Here is a 21427-nt window from a genome sequence, read left to right on the forward strand (position 1 = left end):
ATTCGTTTGCCTATGTGCCAGTACCCTCTCCCAGCTACCTGAAGGGCTGCTGTGGAAAGATTCATCCTCTTTGGTTTTGAAAGATTTTTCTTATTCTGCATAATACATTAAAATAATGGCTAACTTGGCAGGGAGCATTCCGGAGCACCAAGCGAGAGGTAACTCAGACAAGGAGCCAAGGTCCAGGACAAGCCAGGTGGGGTTACCTTGGGATGTGTTACAACAAGGAACACCATAGCTCCCAAGATGGGAGAATAAACAAGGCTGCCACGAGAGCCCAGGAAAGAGGGATCAGAGCCATCCTTTCCCAAACACGCCCAGAGCAGGGCAGCTCCGTACATGTTGGAAAGGTAATGTTTTTCTTTGACTCACCCAGGTTCTGTGTGAGACCTTTTGCCCAGTGTGAGAAGCCACAGAGCCTTGATAAGCAGGGGCAGGGCTTCCGGAGGCAGGAGTCCCAGGGCTCTATAAAGCCTGACCAGACACAACTGGACACCCCAAGGACTGTGAACTGCTGGCTGGCTGCTTGCTCCTCTGAAAAATGCAGCGGCTGTTGACTCCAGTGAGGCGGGTCTTGCAAGTGAGGAGAGTGGTACAGGAAGCTTCCCTCGTGCCAGCTAGCCTTCTCCCGGCAGCCCACCAAAGGTGAGTCACCTTGGTCCGGGGGACTGCACTGGCCACTCTTTGAGAAGCATCACAGAACCCGTAAAAGACAGGCAGAGGACCTGCCATAGGAAAAGCTCCCTAGAATTCCAGTCAAAACCTGGCAAGCCTTTTGCACAACCTTAGATAAGCAAGTTAACCTCTCAGGGTCTCGGTATCTCATCTCTAAACAGACAGCCCAGGTCTGTTTACAGATTTCTGGGATCTCAAACCTCTGACACTTGCTGTTTGTAAACAATGACATGTTTCCTCCCCACCCCACCCCACCCCTGCTGCACGAAGCAGTGGAAACATCACCAGGGCCCATGGCATTCTCCTCTCCATCACTGTTTCCACCTTTACCCCCAGCCCCTGCTAAGACCTTCAGGATTCTGCGCCAACTGCAGTGTGAGTAAAACCAGCTGCTTCAAGCCACAGCAGCAAGTTTCAAAATGGACTGAGGATAAGAAGCGTATTTCTCCGTCCTTTGACTTCTTAAAATGGGGAAGTGAGACGTAAAGATAAGTGTGTGTGTGTGTGTGTGCAATGTGCTTGTGCACAGAAGCACACACATACTCCTTTTTTGGGTAAACACTCCCCAAGTCTGGCCCAAGTGCTTGCAGTCTCCCATCATTGATGGTGACATGGCTACCGCTAGCACCCCAGGACCTGCAAACCATCCCCTGGACTTTGGGACAGGACAGCCCTTTCTTACCTCCCATTTCTACACCACATTCCGTGAATATTTAGGAAAAAATACCTTTGGTCTAGTGCCTTCCCCTGGCTGGTGCCCAGGGAACCTGAGCGTGTGGATGTGTGGGGTAGGAGGTGATGCTCTTCAGCCTTCGTATTTCCTTCATGACTCCCCACCATCGTCCACACTCCCCCCCTGCCCTCCACATACAGGTCAAATGTCCCAGCTCAGAGTTTAACCTGTTTCTGTATTTGCAAGGAAGGGATGGACATGGGTTTGCTTGTTTCAATAAGCAACTCTTGTCTGTCCTCCAAGAGACAAACCTCACTCCTCACCATCCCGCCCCCCTACTCCTTCCAATGTTCGTGGTTCAAACGTTTGGAATCATTGTTCACGTTTTCCTTTGGTGGACTCACAGCTAATCCCATTTTCCACAGCCTGAACGAATATGAAGAATCCTCTTTGGGGGAAGTGTATAGCTCAGTGGTTGAGCACATGCTTAGCATGGATGAAGTCCTGGGTTCAATCCCCAGTATCTCTATTTAAAGAAAAAAAAAGAATCCTTTTTATGGGTCTCCTTTTCTCTGTAGGTCTTTCCCCTTTAATCCAATCGGCATCAGCTCTAAACCCAACCTAAGGACTGCTCCCGTCTCAGCATGCGCTTCACCACTTTTAAAATTAAGGAAACGCCATGTCCTCTACTTCCTGGTCCCTACCTACTTTTCTCGTGTGTTGTCTCCCTGCTCCCCTTCACTCTCCGTTCCAGGTAGCCTTACCTGTCCAGTCACCCCCTGCTGTGGCCCTGCCCTGAAACCCCCTCCCCCAGCTCTTCATCAGCAGAAGCTCCATGTATCCATCAAGGCTGACCTTCATGGAGCCTCTTCCATGAAGCCATTCCTGATCCTCTCCCCCGCAGGGGAGCTCTGCTTCCTTTGAACTCCTGTGGGGTTTTGTCCATATCCCTGTCGTGGCCCTTTATCACATTCTGACTCTCAGCTGGGTTACATGGGTATGAAAGTGCTTATCTCATTCTTCCCACTGGTCGAGGACGTCCACAGGAACCTTGACCTCCTGCTTTCTTTGCCCACCCCTTCTTCTCTCCAGCCCTCCCTAGCACAGCGCCTGGCATGTAGTAGCTAATTTTGAAACACAAGGGAAGGATGTGAGATGGAGTAAAGAAATAAAAGCTTGATGCATATTCTTGAACAGAGCAGCACCAGAACAAAACCAATTTTAAATTAAATAAACTAATTATTCTTTAGAGAAAATGAAAGATTAGAAGAGATTGGAAACTCTCCTTGCAACCTAAGATTTCTAACTGGGAAGAGAAAGATGGAATTAGGTCAGAGAAGACAGAGGGAGAATGAGGCTGAGGGAAGCCAAACACAGGACCAAGAGCTGGCTAACGTTAGCTCCTAGGTACTGGAGAAGTCCCTTCACAAATATGTGAGAGGACAAAGTCCAATTCTTTGGGTGGCACCAAATAAATAGGGCAGATAACTAAATTCCAATCTTCTTCTGTCAGACAGAACCCTTTATCACTTCTGTCAGATGAACCTTTATCACTTCACCTCACTAGCTTATGAACATATGATCCATTTTTGCTTCACAGCAGTCCTTCAAAGTGGGAAATGATGGGAAACCTGGGGTTACCAGAAGCCCAGAATCCTGATGAAGACAGGCACACTGGGTCTGAGCTACAATTCCTGTGGCATAGAGTTAATTTATAAGCTTGCAGAGCCATCCTGTCACTCTTCCACGGTCAGGAATTCTGCAGCCAGATACAAGTCAAAGGAACTGGGGGGCACCCTTGAGTGTGTGACACATTGGACTGGTGCCCAAGCACAGACATCCAAGGAGAGGACAGAATGTTTGTAATACAGGACAAACTAAGAAGTTACTCTGAGCACATCACTTCACCAGTGTGTGCCTGGCTTCCACCACATGTAAAATCAGACTATCACTAAAGGAAGCAGCTTTCAGGTCCTTTCATGTGCAACAGATGGAGGCTGGACTTGGTGAGTTCAGCTCTTCATAACTCTGGATCTTCACCAGAGGTATTAGAAGTCAGGGTTGAAGGCAGGTGGTGGGTCCAGGAAAGAAACAGTTCATCTTTTCCCTCTTTTCCTGACTCTGTCCCCCATTTTTCCTCTGCTCCCATTTAGAATGCCCTCTCTGCCATCTGTATTCTTACGGCCTTTGTTTGTTCCACATATATTTAGCTATAAAAATGCCAACGCCTCCATTAGACTCTGCTCCCTTTGTGAGTACAAAGGATGCCCTATTAATTACTGTGTATCTGGAACCCAGGGCTGTGTTGGGTGTGCTCAGTAAGTATGGGGAGGCCCAATCAGAAAAAGTAGAGAGGATGGAATGAAACAGAAAACTTCCTTAAAAAGAAAAACAGTAGGTAGGAAAAAAAAATGGAGAAATGGGGATCACGAGACAGGCACTTTAAAGTGAATAAAACTTTCTAAATGATGTCCTATATAATATAGCTCAAAGGAATGGAGAGGAAAAATGAAGTTAAACTAAAGTAAGATTTTTACGCTGTTCAAAAAATAGCAGAAATATTAATTTTTAAGTGAGATTATGATAAGCAAAGAACATATACTGTAATCTCTAGGGTCATTCCTAGAAGAAAAAGGACAGAACAAGATAGACCATGAAAAGAGTAATAGAAAAGCTAGGGCAGCTTCATTAACATTGGGGAAAGTAGAATTTATGGCAAGAAAATCACAAAGATAAAGAGGGACATTTAATAAGGATAAAAGAGTCAATTCAATAGAAAAATATAACAACTCTAAATGTGTATTCATCTGATCACATAGCTTCAAAATGTATTTTAAAAAAAATGAATGAAATGATTGCTATATTGTCTCCTAAGGAAACTAGCTAGACACCACTCATGGGATTTCTTTTTCTTTTTTTTTTTTTTTCATTGAGTTATAGTCATTTTACAATGTTGTGCCAAATTCCAGTGTAGAGCACAATTTTTCAGTTATACATGAACATACATAAATTCATTGTCACATTTTTTTTTTGCTGTGAGCTACCACAAGATCTTGTATATATTTCCCTGTGCTATACAGTGTAATCTTGTTTATCTATTCTGCATATGTCTGTCAGTATCTACAAATTTTGAAATCCCAGTCTGTCCCTTCCTACCCCCCGCCCCTTGGCAACCATAAGTTTGTATTCTATGTCTATGAATCTGTTTCTGTTTAGTATTTATGTTCTTCTTCTTCTTTTTTTTTTAATTCCATATATGAGTGATCTCATATGGTATTTTTCTTTCTCTTTCTGGCTTACTTCACTTAGAATGACATTGTCCAGGAACATCCATGTTGCTGCAAATGGCATTAGGTTGTCGGTTTTTATGGCTGAATAGTATTCCATTGTATAAATATGCCACATCTTCTTTATCCAGTCATCTGTTGATGGACATTTAGGCAGTTTCCATGTCTTGGCTATCGTAAATAGTGCTGCTATGAACATTGTGGTGCAGGTGTCATGCTGAAGTAGGGTTCCTTCTGGATATATGCCCAGGAGCAGGATTCCTGGATCATATGGTAAGTCTATTCCTAGTCTTTTGAGGAATCTCCATACTGTTTTCCACAGTGGCTGCACCAAAGTGCATTCCCACCAGCAGTGTGGGAGGGTTCCCTTTTCTCCACAGCCTCTCCAGCATTTGTCATTTGTGGACTTTTGAATGATGGCCATTCTAGCTGGTGTGAGGTGATCCATTTGTGGAATTTTTATTGTTATCTCTACTACAGGTTTTCTACAGTTCCTGCTGTCCCCTTGGCCAAAACAGATACTTGGCCAAAGGATGTGGGCATCCTTGCCCTGGAGGTCTATTTCCCAGCCCAATACGTGGACCAAACAGACCTGGAGAAGTTTAACAAGGTGGAGGCAGGGAAGTACACAGTGGGCTTGGGCCAAACCCACATGGGCTTCTGCTCAGTCCAGGAGGACATCAACTCCCTGTGCCTGACGGTGGTGCAGCGGCTGATGGAACGCACACAGCTCCCGTGGGACTCTGTGGGCTGGCTGGAAGTGGGCACTGAGACCAACATCGACAAGTCCAAGGCTGTCAAAACAGTGCTCATGGAGCTCTTCCAGGATTCAGGCAACACTGACATTGAGGGCATAGGTAACACCAATGCCTGCTACGGTGGCACTGCCTCCCTCTTCAACGCAGCCAACTGGATGGAGTCCAGCTCCTGGGATGGTACGTGCTGCCAGACACTTTAGGTAAAGAAAGGAGCTGGGTTTACTTCTCTGTTCCCAGCGTGGTTTCATCCAGGAAGGGAAAGACAACATATCCACACAGCTGCTACTATCATCCCAAAGCTACAATGATAATAACCACCCAGACTTGTTTAGCTTTTATACAGTTAATTAGGTAGCCTGTTCACATAGCCATTCATTTAGAACAGCCTAGAAAGTGGGTGTTATGCCAGATTTACAGTTGAGACAGTGGAGATCTAGTATCTTACACATAGTGTGTGGCAGGAGTGAGACACCAAACCAAATCCAGTGTATTTCCGATTTCATTGTTCCTGTTTCTCCTAAGTCTTTGAGAGAGAGAGACTGGAGATGTTAAAAGATTTAAACAAGTTTAGATGTTAAGGAGAAAGCACCCTGGTTAAAATAGACCCAAAGAATCACAGGATGGACTATTACACAGAGTATTTCTACTCTCTCTCCTTGCCTGGTTTCTAGAAAATTGCTTCTGCTTAACATATTAACATTACCCTGTATCTTACTTCTATCTTCCCTCCATGCTGTATCGGTGGAAGAACCTCTGTTGTGATGGATGGCAAGAAAAGGTTCAAGCGGAGCAGTACAAGTTGAGAGTTAGAAACCTATCTCTGTCAGTAATTGATGACAAGTCCCTTAACCTCTGTGAGCCTCGGGGTTCTCATGGGGCTGCCTGGCAGGGCTGGTAAAAGGATTAAACAACGTGTCAACGGAGTTGTGAAAAAGCAGTACCTGGGCAGACAAGGCACACTATTTACTAAGTTGGAAACGAGAATTGAAAACTTCAGAAACCATAATAAATATTAATTACAAAATTAATCATGAAGTCTTGATGTTGGCAGGGACCTTAGAGATTATTTAATCCAATATTCATTTTTTTAAAAAGCCCAAGAAGAAGAGTTTAATGATTTGCTTCTGTTCACACAGCAAGGCAGTGCAATTCCATACTTTCATTCAGTGTGTTTTTTCAACTGCCCTGCATAGGTTTACCATCAATGGTTCCAGCCTCTACATCATCAAATCTGTTCTTACAGTGCTTCTCCTGCTTGGCACTCATTATTCCCTCTCCAGAAACCCCTGCTACCATCACCGCCAATATATCCAACCAAGCATTTAGTTGGAGAGTATAAATGAAGGGCAAGGGACAATTACAGCATTTAATCAAAAAATCAGAGCCCATATTTGGGTCCATTATAAGCTTCAAGCATGTCATTTCATTTGCATTTCTTATTATTTTTTTTTAATGGAGGTGCTGAGAATTGAACCAAGTCTCTCATGCACGCTCAGCATGAGCTCTACCAACTAAGCCATACCTTCACCCCCAAACATGTCATTTCCAACGAGTAGATTCTGCTGAAAGAATTGCAGGAAAGAACTGTAGATGCATCCTTCTTTAATGTGATGTCTTGATGGGGAAAAAAAAATTTAAACAAACTATTGGGATGTGACTTGTTTGTATTAAAACAAAAAGCATATTTAAGCTTGAGCCTAATGGCAACTGCCAAAACCAGACAAGGCCAGTGTAGATGTGATCTCTGTTTCTGACAGGGCCAACCATCCACCTGGGGACCCTCAAGTGGGAGGAGGTGGTTCTGGAACTCACCAGGAAGTTCTGAAGCACTCCAGAGAGACAGCAGGTGTGAGGGAAGGAAAGAGCAATACCGGCTCAGATTGCCTGAGAGACCTCGTTTTTTCTTGTCTTTTCTTTTTAAATGAAGTTAATTGAAACCTACAGTGTGTGTGTATATAAATATATACATACATACATACACACACACACACACACGCACACAAAGCGTAAAGAAAAATTTCCCTTTGATACCCCATTAACACTTCCCAGAATTTAACACTAACAGTTCTATATATTATTCCAGAAATTTTCTATGTACCTCCAAGCACATCTCATTCAGCTTTTAACATTGTATACTTTATTCCTCATCTCTATGATGCCTTAGAGGTCATTCTCTCTATATATATATAGAGAGAAATATATAGAGGTATGTATGAGGTCTACTTTATTCTTTTAAAAGCCATGTTAAATTCTATTGATGGATACGCCAAACTTTAATTAGTCCCATATAGATGAATATTTAGATTGGTGGATTTTTTTGAAGTTATAAATAGTGTTTTAATGAACGTTGTACAGTAGCTTTGCATGCCTGTGATAATACGTTATAAGAACAGATTCACAGAATTGGAATTGCTAGTTTGATTTAAAAGTTTGGTGAAATGTGCCAAATTACTCTTCAAAATGTTGTACTAAAGGACATTCCTACAATATCTCTTATCAAGCTTTCTAATCGTTGTCAATTTCATAAGCAAAATAATAGTATCATTGATTTTCCTTTTTTATTATAAGAAGCTGACATTTTTATGATGTTTATTGGCCATTTTTCTATTACATATCTTACCTTTCTTATGAGACTTTTATAAATGAAGGAAAATAGGATTTTGTTGGCTTTAAGAACTGTAAATACTTCCCCAGTTTGTCTTTTGAGTTTGTTTCTGATAGAAGGTTTTAATTTCTAGGTAGTCAAAATTCTGAACTTTATATACATATATAATTTGTTTATATACATTTATATTTATTTTATATTTTTATACATTATTTATAAATATAAAATTGGGGAGAAAAAAACAACACTGCTTTATTGGGGTTGAAGCTAAAGTTGTTATATACTCTTAAGAGAAAGTTCTTAGGTTTCAGTGAATTTGGGTTGGAATCCTGACTCTGAGTCCTTATCCTACCATCTATTACCTGTGTGGCTCTGGGCAAGTGACTTAAGTTTTGGGCCTTAATTTCTCTGTCTATAAGGAGAGGGTAACTGTATCTGATACATAGACTTATTGTGAGGACTAAACTGTATAGAGATATAACTCTCAGCGCAGTGCTGGGGTAAATCCTGGCAGCTTCCTCGCAGAATAGGTAGAATACTGGATACTCCTGCCATGTCTCTCCCACAAAGCCAAGCTTAGGGGCAGGCAGTACTGGCAGATGAAAGAGGAATAAATAATATTCAGGACAACAATCATTTACTGACTAACAGTCTGGCTATTATTGAAGTAGTTACTATAGATCATCTACATTTAATCTGGTTACTCAGCGTAAACTCTTCTCACAATGGAAGTAGTACCAAATAGTTCAAAGCACATGGTTCAGGATCCAGTCAGAACTGGGTCTGAATATAAAAGTCCACATTCACTACGAGGGTGCCCTTAGACAAGTTACTTGATCTCTCTGGAATGCAGCTTCTTCCTCTGGAAATGTGGGTATTACCTGCCTCACTGGGTTGCTTTAAGGATTGTTTGAGGGTAATTAGTATCTATCTAGTATTTCAAATATTAAGTTTCCCTCCCTATCCCTTGGCCTTCTGTGATTGGGAAGGAATTTCCACTTACAGCACCACAGAGTACTGTGAAGTGATCTGTACAAACCTAAATTATCTCCAGAAATGCCAATTTAGAAATTTTTCATTGAATTCAGAAACTGAATTCTGAATAAATGAGCATTTTACAATTAGAGTAACAGGACTCCGAGTTTTGACGTTGCACTTCAAATGTGTCATGATGAGTTTCACTAGAACGTACGTTCCACAGGGCAGAAAGTTTTATTTTGGCCCATGGATCTTACCGCCAATACCTAAAGTTATGCCTGGCACTCGGGAGGCTTTCAGTCTGCTTGAGACTCGGTAGTGATGATAAATATTTCTTGTCTCTTGTTACAGGTCGCTACGCAGTGGTGGTCTGTGGAGACATCGCAGTGTACCCTATTGGTAACATTCGCCCCACTGGTGGGGCCGGAGCGGTGGCAATGCTGGTTGGGCCTAAGGCCCCTCTGGCCCTGGAGAGAGGTTTGTAGTAAATTACATGGTTCCAGGAGACTGTGCAGAGGATCACCAAATGACCCCAAGGTGGCATACACACCCACTACATGGGGCTGAAGTATGGATTTGAGAATGATAGTGCTTGCCTTCAAGAGACTGGATGGGGGAGCAGAGGGCAGGAAGGAAGGGGAGAGAGGGTTCAGCAAGGTTTCCTCTCTGTGCCATCACACACTGGGATAATGATGTGTGGATGGATGGCACTGATGCTGTTAACAAGGACCCTTTGGGGGCAACTGAAGATGAAGGAAGATAATTGGGTATAAAGCGAAAGTTTTCCTTTGAGACTCTTGGTGTCTATTCCAAATTTTTTAAGCCCATGTAGGTGTGGAAATGGAAATATAAATCTCACTTATATATAAGTAACAATCTAATCAGCTTCCTTTGAACACATGAGAGATGTTCAGTGGGCTCAGGCTTGTGCATGAGACCGGTAAAGACCAGGAGACTATTTACACACAGTTCTCCCATCCTCTCTGCTCGATGTGGGCTGCATCGTATGTCTCTGTGTGCCTTTCCAGGGCTTAGAGGAACCCACATGGAGAATGTATATGACTTCTACAAACCAGATATGACTTCAGAGTACCCACTGGTGGATGGGAAGCTCTCCATCCAATGCTACTTACAGGCCCTGGACCGATGCTACACGTTATACCGTCAAAAGATCCAGAACCAGTGGAAGCAAGGTATGAGGCTCAGAGGGCACAAGGCAGGGACTCTATCTACATGAGGCCAAGAGTTTGTCCTAAACACTTAAGATAAAGATTCTTTTATCCTCCCCAAATATTCTCAAGAGAATTGTTTCATATTCCATTCTAACACCCTTCTCTGGGTCTGTGCTAAAGTCCCTTTGGAAGTCATCCAAAGTCAAGTACGAAATTGCCTCTAACTTGAGCTAAATGAAAGAAAATAAATAATCCAAGGCCAAAGCTGAAGCCAGTGGGTGTCAGCCACCTGGGGAGGTGCTGTGTGAGCCAGAGTGACCGTGTTCTGTGGAGGCTAGGATTACTTCCTGCTGAAGTCAGGAGTGATCTGCCTCTCGGTTTAGTTTGCCACCTTTTAAAATCTGGCTGATGTTGAAAATTCTTACCTATATTTTCAATACACTTAAGTGTTACTGGTGATTTTTTTTCTCTGCATGGTAGTGTTGACTTGATTTTCACCTTTAGTTTCTGACGTTTTCTGCTTAAAAAAAATTACGTAGTGATTTCATAATCAGAAGAGAAACAAAGCAGGGGAAGGGTAAGTTCCAGTGGCATACGTGAGGTCTTGAGTTCAATCCCCAACACTTCCTCTAAAAATTAAATGAATAACTAAGCCTAATTACCTCCCCTCCAAAAATTAAATAAAATTTAAAAAGAAAAAATGAAAAGAGACAAGTCATTTTTAAAATACAGAGAAACCTACCTACTTCTTTAAAAACTGAAAAAGGTTTCCTACCTGTTCAGCCACATCCAGATGGGCAACTGAAAAAGGTGAGTTTCTAATGTGGGAAAAAGGATGAGCTGAAACATCAGAGCAGGGGTGCTTTAGGAGTGGCTTCAGGGGCCACTTCTTGCCTCTTTCCACTGTACTGGGTGGGATGCTGGCTGTCCCCATGGGTAAGGAGTCGACTTGGACCTCTCTGCCTCTGCCCATCCACTGTAAAAGTACTATTGGCTAATTACTCTCGCCTCCTCTAAATTCTTATGACATCCTAACTTTACTCCCTATTCTCACGTGGCATTTGTTCGGTGCTGCTTTGAATCTCAGCACCAAACTGTAAACTTTGCAGGGGCAGAGGGTACACTGCCTTCTTCTTCAGAGTGAGAGAGAGAGAGTCTGGAGTGTAGAGTCAGAGACATCAGAACCTAAATCCAAAGCCAGTCATTTTCAAGCTGGGTGACCTTGGACACCTGACTTGGCTTCATATTTTGAAGACTGTTTTCTCCCCTGGAAAACAGAGAAAATAATACGCGGTTGATTTGAGGAATTATCCGTCCTAGAGGTTGGCAACAATAGATAGGAAGAAAGTATTTATTTCTTTCCCTTCATTCTCTACAAGGAGAGGGTTTAGTAAGTTGCTTGTAAAATGAAAGAACAAACCTCTGTGTGTTTCTGGAGGCTCAGCCAGATCTCGGGGATGGGGTCTAAGTGGCTCACGCCTCATCCTTGCTTTCACACCCCCTCTTCCAGATGGCATCAATCAGCCTTTCACTCTCGACGATCTGCAGTTTATAATCTTTCACACACCCTTCTGCAAGATGGTCCAGAAGTCCCTGGGTCACCTGATGTTCAATGACTTCCTGTCAGCCAGTGGCAACAGGCAGACCAGCCTCTACAAGGGGCTGGAGGCCTTCAGGTGAGTCCTCTTCACGAGGAGCCTGCAGGCTCTTGAGGGGTGAGGAAGGAGGAGGCTCCCTCATGCCTTAAGTCTGGACCACCAGCCACTCCTGTGGGGAAAACAGCAACCCTCCAACACAGTAGAAGTGACACCATGTCCCTGCGTGGGTTAGTGGGTTGTAGTCTATGTAGGGCCCTCACCCTGCATCTCAGGGTTCACACAGACCCTGCCAGTACCTCTAGACCAAGTGACTATAAGAAGCTTCAGAAAACGAGATAAAGGGGAAAGGGAGTGTAGCTAAGTCACTCAGTCTACAAACATTTTACGAACATCAGCTATATGTCAGGCATCATCCTAAACTCTGGGAACACAAAATGGACATGAGTCTCTGATCCCTGCCCGGAGGATCTCACAGTCTAGACAGACAGAAACACCTAGAAACAAACAATCACAGTGCAGGATGGCAACCTGGGGAGTGTCCAGTCTCATCCTCACTTGCCATTGGCTTAATCAATGTCTTGCTCCTTGCTTCGAACTCCTCCATCTATGAAATGGAGATAGCCCAGCTCACCCCTGCTACGTGTCAATAACGCAGGAAGAATGCTGTTTATTGATACATTACTCCAAGATATTTAGAAAAGAAGAAGCCACAATACAAACAGTTCTCACTGAGAAAGGACTCTTTACCCTTCTTCTTGGGATCTGTTCATTTCACATTTTGGAGTATTCTACCAACATCTGCCCCTGTTCCTAACTGCTACTGCTAACTGCCACTGACTAAAATGTCCAAATGAGCACAGACCCTGCTTCTAAGACTTGCCTCGTGGGAAAAAATAAAATAAAATTCTAACATATACCAAAGATAATAGCTTACTATCTTTTATACCTGAAAGTCTCATCAACAATAAGATAAACACACTAAGTGGAAAACTGAACAAAGGCTATGGATGAGAAATGTTCTCAAGGAAGAAACACACACAATCATATTTTTAAACGTTCATGTCCGTTAGTAACAACTATAAACAAGTTACTGTTTTCTTTACATAGCCTTTTTTTAAGAGATAGAAACTTTATTCATTCAGGGAAGGGAGTAGTCTTGATTACATTTTTAAAATTGAAGTACAGTTCGTTACAATGTGTCAGTTTCTGGTGCACAGCACAATGTCCCAGTCATTTACGTAGCTTTTTAAAATTCTGAATACCCAGAACTGACAAAGCTATCAGAAGATGGGCAATAGCAGATGTGTAAATTGATACAGTGGTTTTGGGGGCGTAATAGGAAAACATGAAACCTTAAAGATGTGCACACCTTTTGGCTCAGTAATTCCACGTGTTTAAAAGAGCATGTAGCTTTTAGCTGCTAGAGGTCAGGAGGTGGGGAGGAGATTGGTTAAGGTAGGGTACATCCTACCACGGGCCATTTTGCAGGCTTTAAAAATAATGTTAAAGAAGATGATTTAATGTCATAGAGAAAAGTAGTGAAGGAAGCATGCTAAACAAAATTTATAGGATGATTTTATTTTCCAATAAACCATATAAAAGTAGGGATGGATTCCATAAGGAAGATATGACTTAAGTGCTCTCTCTGAATGGTAAGACTGTCAGTGATATTTTTTCTCAGTGTTTTCTGTATTTCCAAATATAATATAATATAATATAATATAATATAATATAATATTTCTTATAGTTCCAAATATTCTAAAAACATGGGTCCCAAAGTCTTCTCTCCAGGAGCTGTTACACTTTCCCCCTTGCTCCCTCCCCCGCTCATGTGGCTTCTCACCTTGCCTGTTTGTCTGGCTGCCTCACAGGGGGCTGAAGCTGGAAGACAGCTACACCAATAAGGACATAGAGAAAGCGTTTCTGAAGGCCTCTCTGGACATGTTCCACAAGAAAACCAAGGCCTCCCTGTACCTCTCCACCCACAACGGGAATATGTACACCTCGTCCCTCTACGGATGCCTGGCCTCGCTTCTGTCCCGGTGAGTACTGCCTCCAGCCCCACCTCCTCTTACCCCTGGCTCTGGTCCGAGGGGTCAACTAAATTTTGTTTCTCTTCTGGTTCAGAATTTTTTCAAAAAGGAAAGAAAGAAGGAAGGAAGGAAAAATGAAAGAAACTTCTTTCAAAGGTGGATGTATGGGCAGATTTATTTTCAATATTAAACAGTGGACTCCAAAGTGAAGTGCATGTATGATGCTGGGGGAGGTGCAAGATCTATTTGGATGCTGTGAAAAAAAAAATAGCAGAACTTTTATGCATATTTTATCTCATCCATTTAAAATCTCTGTACTCAGTAAAGCGTGGTGGGTAAGCGAGTCTAGCTTTAGAGCCTACAACCTGCGTTCGAATCTCTTTGCCACTTACTAGCTTTGACCTTGGAAAAATACTTAACCTTTATGTTTCTTATTTTTCCCAACTATAAAATGTGTACAATAACAATTCCTACCTTCTTAGGTTTTGATGAATGTTAAATGTCTAAAGCAATTAAAAGAGTAATGCTCACCAGGTGCCCAAATGTTAGTTTATTTTTATAGATACTCCATTTTGTAGATTTGATAAGAAAATACTTGTACTATGGTTCATGCTTATAACATATGAAAAAAATATGACTGGACTTGTGCAAATAATTGCTAATGAGATGTTAAACATATTTTTAAACTGCTGAAATATTACCAGTCAATATGGGAGCCCTGAGGTGAGTCCAGGGGTCTGACCTCGACTTGGAGGTGCCTTCAGAGTTTGCTGAGTTCATCTTGTCTTCATGGGTGGGGAGAAGTTCCTTTCACATCCCCAAAATTCTGCTGTGCTCACTGTGACTTCTGATTCTTGGATTTCAGCTGCTCTCCTCTTGGCCAGCTGTCCTCCTTCTGGGTCTACCCCTGGGGTCTTCCAAAGAGTCCCTCTTTGTGTAGAGTGCCCAGAACCCATTTCTTGCTGCAAGAGGTTGACTAGATAGGGTTGATAGGTTGGTGGTTTATTTGCAGTGAAGACTATAATGCTGATGTGTATTGGGGGGTTTGATGTCCTTCCCTGCAGTCACTCTGCCCAGGACTTGGCTGGCTCCAGGATTGGCGCCTTCTCGTATGGCTCTGGCTTGGCAGCAAGTTTCTTTTCATTTCGAGTGTCCCGAGATGCTTCTCCTGGTGAGTCCTGTCCTTCTATCAGTCACTTCTGGGTGGTTTCACCTGGTAAAAGAAATGATTATCTGTCTCACCACTACTGAGGCTTCCGTTCTGACAGAATTATGTTGTTCTTAGGAGCAAAGGAAAGCCCTGAAGGAATTTAAGCAACAGAGTAACTTTGTCTAATTTGTGTATTTGAAGAAGCATCTCCCTTGCTACTACTTAGAGACTAGATTGATGAGGAACAAAGGTGAACATGGGAAAACCAGTCAGATTATTCCAGCAAGTAGTCTAGGCAAGAGGTGGTGGTGATTTGGTTACAGCTGGTTAAAGAGAAGTTGATGGATTTGAGATATCCAGTAAACATTTGCTGATTATTTTACGATGGATGAGATCAAGGGCATACATCTAGGCACTAAATGGGCTACCCCTTGACTAAATGAGTGTGTCTGCCTGTATGTTTTGCTAACAATGTGTTTGCTAATCTTTATCACTTCTTGACATTCTAAGGCACGCACAGAGCACTGTCCCCTGGGACAGGGGCTCCCACAGAGCCTGGCTGTCCATTGGACTCACAATTGGTAGCGGTGATAATGACAATGAAGCAAGTTTAAGAGTCTTACTTTTGCTTCCCAGGCTCCCCTCTGGAGAAGCTGGTGTCTAGTACATCAGATCTGCCAAAACGTCTTGCCTCCCGGAAGCGTGTGTCTCCTGAGGAATTCACAGAAATAATGGAACAAAGAGAACAATTCTACCAGAAGGGTAAGAAAAAAGGAATAAAGAGAGGAGAAGAAGGCAGTTTTTCTCAGATTCTATGCCACTAGCTGGGAAGCAGCAAGGGATTCATCAGAGGTCTAGAATACAGTGGGTGAGAGTGACGACTTCTATGAGATATAATTGGAAGAAAGCTTGTTAGATGCAAATGGGGAAGAACTGGGTGGGGAAGCAGAAGGCAGAGTTGGAAAGAGGTAGGAGGCACCATGTGGCTTCCCAATAAAGAGTGTAGATAACGACCCAGTAGAGGATGCTGGACAGTTAGGGCCCATGGAAGCCAGATGGATGGTCTTTGAAAAATGCTATCTATGCAGCAGCTGAAAAAGCCCAGACTTCGGAGCTAGACTGACCTATGACACTCACCAGCTCTTTATCTTTGAGAAAAGTATTTAACTTTTCTCACTTGTCTAATTTCTAAAATCTTACCAACTTTGTAGGCTTGCCAAACAGATTAATGAGCGAATTAATTAATGATAAATAAGTTATCAACAAATATCACTGTCTCCTTCCAACTGCCCCCTTTCCTTAACCAAACATAAAGCAAAATATTGCCTCAAAAAGCAACAAAGGAAAAGTAAACCAAAGCTAACACTGGGACTGGAGAGACCAGGTGGTGATTTTAAAAGCGTGGTAATCATATTTTTTTCAAGCAAAACTCAGGACACATGGTTTGCACTGTGGTCTGAAAAGGAGGCGGAACATATGGGATTAGGAATGTTCCAGAAAACTCAGATATAGTAATCATTGATCTTACCTGGAACAGGGGACATGTTAGAGCAAGAAAAAAGACAATTAAAATAAAAATAGAGTTTCTGAGATGAATGTTAACGAACAAAGCTCTGAAATACTGCGATGAAACAGTTGGAAAACTTAGGGCTAGGCTGGAAGTGTCTGTTGGAAGACAGGGTTCTCTGAGGTACCCCTCAGGCTAGGGTACCACTGGCAGAAGGATGTCATGAAGAGTTCAACGGCAGAAGGACATGTTTCTTTGGGAAAATGCCAAACTCCTATAATAAAATTTCTAGTAGACAAGCCCTAGGTACCAGCTCCAAGAGAGCTGCTTCTGGTTCTTCTGCTGGCCCAGTGCTCTCCTGAGTGTAGACGAGGTGAGCCCGCAGCCCGCTGCAGCACAGCTGGGAGGCTTTCGCCATGACGTTCTAGGCCTCCCAGCCCCACATTGCCCTTTGTGAGTTCTGCCTCTTCTCCTCGTTCCACAGTGAATTTCTCACCACCTGGTGACAAAAGCAGCCTTTTCCCAGGCACCTGGTACCTGGAGCGAGTGGATGAGATGTATCGCAGAAAGTATGCCCGGCGACCGGTCTAAAGGTGGTGAGTGAAATTTTGGAGAGCTGGTGGCTTAACGTTTTCCTCTGGGCAACGGATGTGGTTCTGAGAGTGCAAGCAGACCAGAAATGGTTCGTAGTTTCCAAAAGGATCAGAGGTGGGGAGTTTGTACCATGAGGACAGTAAAACTCTTGAGGATCTTTGCCCTAAAAAGGCAAAAGCTAGGGGATTGAGGGGGCGGGGGGGTGGCATTTCCTTAAATCTTGAATGTGAAAAAAAAAAGAGTCAACTTTTTACCTAATCTGCTTATAATAGGAAGCTCCCCTAGAACCTTTATAGAAAGAAAATTAGCTTCTATAACAAGAAACAGTCTGTGAACCTGAAACCATGGAACTCATTACTCCAAGGGGGTAAGTCAGTGACAAAGACAGATGAATAGCTTCAGAGAAAGTACACACCAGTGTGCTGGAGACAGGTTCTTAAGGAAGCAGGGTGTTGGGGATTCTGTTAGAGCCAGGAGGCTCGGCTGGAGGGAGTCAGGCTAATGGGCTGTGTAGCTATCCTCACTCCATGCGATTCCTTCTGGGGGGAAGCAGTGAGATTTGGGGAGTAAGTGTGGAGCGGCTCAAGGAGGAAAAGAGTTCTATGGAAGAGGACTGGGGCCAGAGAAGAAATGGGAGAGTTCTTTATGTTGATTTTTATAGGAGAATCAAGGGTTCGGAATTAGAATCTTGTAATCCGTGGACCCAGATAGCTGCCTTCAGTTTAACTTCCAAATTGGTACCTTAAGCAGAATGGAAGAGTGAGAAGCAATTTGTTTTACAACTGATAAATCTTCATAACTCAGTCCCAAATACCTCCTCTATATTTTTCTAATTTTTAATTTTTTTACTCCTAAAGGAAAAGGAGGGAGGCTAAAAAGGTTTGGCATGAGCAGGGGAAGGGGAGGAAGGCGTCTGCGGGTAAAGGAGACACGCAGAGACAGCGAGAAGACTACAGGATGAGGGGGTCCTCAGTTCACTCCTAACCACTGCCAGTTCCGGGCCGTGTGGCCTCCTGTGCCAGGGCGGAAACGTGCCTCTGGGATGTTAAGAAGGGGCTGGGCCGGGGGGCAAAGGGGCTGACAGGCCAGGCTGCAGGTGCAGCTGAGAACGGCAGGGCAGTGTGCAGGTTCACCAGGCTCTGGCGCTACCAGGGAGTCGTCTGCTTGCTCGTCGGCTTGTTTGTTTGTAATATATTTCTTAAGGGCAAGTCAGTGGCAAAGAGGGGCTATTAAATGTGTCAAGTGAATTCAGTCATCAGAGGCAGAGAGAGAGAGAAGAAGGAGGAGGAGGAGGAGAGGAAGAGACAGAGAAAGAGAATTGGGATTTTCAAGGGAGAGTTTCCCAATCAGTCTCCCTCCCTCTCCTGGTCCACAAGCTTAGGCAGCCTTGTACCTACGAAAAGAAAAGCTGGGCTCATCCTCATCTCACGGGAGCACTGCACCTGCACCCGTGAGAGGTTAGTGACTGAAGGCTTTAACGCCAGCGCAGCGCTCCGCGGGGCCCAGCCTGCCCACCTGTCACGGGCAGAGCGGGTCGTGGGGACCCTCCCCTGGCCTGGGGCTCAGGGCGCTCAGGCTTCCAGCCTTGCTGCTGGGCGGGCAGTGGGACATCCCAGCCCTCAGGACGCAGTTAGGAGAGCCTGCCTCAGCAAAGAGCAGGTATGGGGGAGTTTGGGGTGCCCAGGGTGAGACTCACGATCGAATGTCCTTCTTTCATGTCTTTAAATTCTACAGATATGTGAAGAGGCTCCTGGGAAAAGTATGTGACAGGACTTTTGCCCTCAATCAGTCATATAACGCCCCCCACTCTTCGCTGGTAAATAGATTGGATTGGACACAGCAGCCCCCGTAAGCACTGGCCTTGTAGGGCAAGGGGCCATCCTTTGGGGGGTCCTTCGTGCCTGTCCCTGCTGCTGCAGTCCCGTCATGGGCTTGTGCTGCCAGAGGAGACCTTTGTGAAAGAAGGAGATGGATGCATGGAGGGACGGCGCGGCCTTGAATCACAGACCAGAAATGTGGCAGACCCCTTGTCCCTTTCAAGGTCCAGCTAACTGGCCTCTGCTTTGTTGTCACTCTGTTATTACTGTTACTGTCATATTTCTGTGCTGTTATATCTTCATCTGTTTCTTAGGGTTTTCTGAGAATTTTGAAATTTTATGTTTGGTACTAAGCCAATATAACACCATTAAAAAGATAGAGAAGGAGGGACTGACAACTGCATTTCTTGGAAAACAGAACACAGACGATGCACCAGCGGAGAAGCCTGCCAGGCCTCCTGGCTCTGGGGCCCCACCTGCATGTACCCCCACCACAGCCAACTTTCTGAGCACCTCACACCCTCCCCCTCTGCCCTCCAATTCCGTTCTCTGAAAGGCACAGGGAAACTAAGAGAGATACAGCTTCCACCCCCAGCTTCCTTCCCTGATGGAAAGACACTTTACAGATGAGGGCCAGCAGACAGGGGACAGAAATGTCTTCAGATCTGCGGACCATGCTTTGTCAGTGTTGTCTGCACAAATAAACACAGGACAGAACTTATTAGGTTAAAGTTATGGCTCCTCCAGCCAAAAAAAAAAAAAAAAAATTCAATACTCAGCCTGCAATGTTCCCATTAGAGGAGTGTTTTTCCCCCTTGAGTTAGGGCACACCTTCATCTGGGATCCTCTTGTAAAAGAGCAGCAGTTCAGGGAGGTGGGGACTGAACTGAGGAGGGCAGTGGGAAACATCAAGTTATTCCCTTTTAGAAACTTCCGTAAGCCACTGCGGGAAAGGGGCCCTTTGGAGGAAGGAGGATGGTTTCTACTGGTGGGGAGAAGGGCTGGCATGGCGGGGCGGTACAGGGATATGGGATACTGGGCATGTGAGGATGAGATGCTGTCCTCTCCTTCGCTGCCTGCCCCAGGGTGTTTACGTCACAACAGGGGCCAGAAAATCCAGGATAAATCCCAATGTGAGCACTAATCCACCATCAGCTGACTCCCTTCCCAGGCCCCTGGCCACGTGCTGGCTGAACTCCTGCCGTGTTACACCCGCTGTAGCAGCTGCTACCTCCCACCCTGGCTGCCCCCTGTGGTCTGCTTCCTCCTCGGGAAGCGGTCTGGGGGCCCTCGGGCCAGTTGCACCCTTGGCAGGACAACATGTGCCTTTCCTAAGATCTCTGGAGTAGTGTCTAGTTGTGGAAGAGAAGCCAATATTTACCTGAGTTCCTGAGGTAGGAGACTCGGGCCGGGGGGTGGGGGGCTGGGGACAGGTGCTTGCCATCCATCCATATAGTTCACTGTGAGGTCTTTGTGTTGAAACCTGCCTCCAGTGGCCTTAGCAACCAGGAATTTCCACATCACCCAATGCTGGAGCCGGGCCTGCCTCTGCTCAGAAGTCATTTGGACACAATGTAGGGGTGACAGTAAAAATATTTAACAATGAAGATATCAGGGTGCTGGCCAGTTGAATGGATGCTGCCCATACCCTGCACACCAGCTGAATATCAGCCCTGGTTCAGGCGCAGGGCACCCAGGATGGCACTGGTCATTGTCACCACTGCACAGACAGAGGTTCCCAGCCCCTTCTACACTAACTTCGACACTAAGCCCTAGGCCTTCCTCTGGTGGCTCTGAGATCCACTTCATTAAATGACTCCTGCTGGCTCTGAACAAAGCCCGCTCTCCTGTGTAAATATGGTCAGCATATGAGGGAGTGGTTTTCCAATTGCCTGGTCACCATTTTCACCCTAAGGTCAGCTACGGTCATGCAGATAAAGAACTTCCCCATGTGGGCAAAAAATAATCACCTAGGACAACCTCGAGCAGGAAAGGTGGGTGGGGAGATTACTAGATAAAGGCACTGAGCCCTGCTATATTCATCGCGAGCAAGAATATTCAACATGTTATATTAAAACAGATGGGAAGACTGGTCCAACGCGCTGACCAGGAGGCAACTTCTGGTCTCCAGGGGACACACTAAAGACACACGTTTCTAATCTCAGAGTTGCAGGAGTCAGCGTCCTGAGGCCGGTTCCCTCCTGCCTTACTCTGCCTTCCTCACTCAGCTTTCAGCAAACTCTTCCGCTTCCCAGCCAAGATACACAAGAAAGAAATTGCACTCTGAAGTCAGGCAGTGCCAAGATGCCATAAATCACAGGAGTAAACTGCAAGAGCTGGAGCTCAAAATGAATCTTGCCTTTTTAAATTTAGGAGAGTTTATGCGGTGAGCCACAGACAGGGTGACGCAGTGAAAGCGTCCCATGCCTTCGCATGCCACCCATGTGTAGGAAGCTATTCGAGGATGCTCAAGTCATTTGAGTTTCTAGAATTGTTCTGATCACCACAGAGCACAGAATATGGTTGGTCAAGGGGCTTCTGGGGAAAAGGGGTAGCAGGCTGAAGATTGAGCTCAATTTT

At 44.6% G+C, this 21427-nt stretch overlaps 1 protein-coding gene and 1 long non-coding RNA gene across 2 annotated transcripts in view; one reads left to right on the top strand and one right to left on the bottom strand.

Annotated features, from left to right (window-relative positions):
• LOC116665853 overlaps positions 1-502 on the bottom strand; it is a 35705-nt gene extending 35203 nt beyond the window's left edge. The window contains exon 1 of the long non-coding RNA XR_004322592.1: positions 373-502. This is a non-coding gene — a long non-coding RNA (uncharacterized LOC116665853). The remainder of the gene's footprint in view (positions 1-372) is intronic.
• HMGCS2 (3-hydroxy-3-methylglutaryl-CoA synthase 2) lies at positions 465-19238 on the top strand. The gene is made up of 10 exons (XM_006184292.3): positions 465-645; positions 5116-5570; positions 9328-9453; positions 10005-10169; positions 11659-11824; positions 13618-13788; positions 14844-14950; positions 15566-15691; positions 16921-17032; positions 18765-19238. The coding sequence occupies exons 1-9, from the start codon at positions 542-544 to the stop codon at positions 17025-17027; spliced, it is 1527 nt and encodes a 508-aa protein (XP_006184354.2). The 5' UTR covers positions 465-541; the 3' UTR covers positions 17028-17032; positions 18765-19238.
• The last annotated feature ends 2189 nt before the right edge of the window (positions 19239-21427 follow it).

The sequence above is a fragment of the Camelus ferus genome, chromosome 9 (assembly GCF_009834535.1).
Source record: "Camelus ferus isolate YT-003-E chromosome 9, BCGSAC_Cfer_1.0, whole genome shotgun sequence".
Classification (NCBI taxonomy): Eukaryota; Metazoa; Chordata; class Mammalia; order Artiodactyla; family Camelidae; genus Camelus; species Camelus ferus.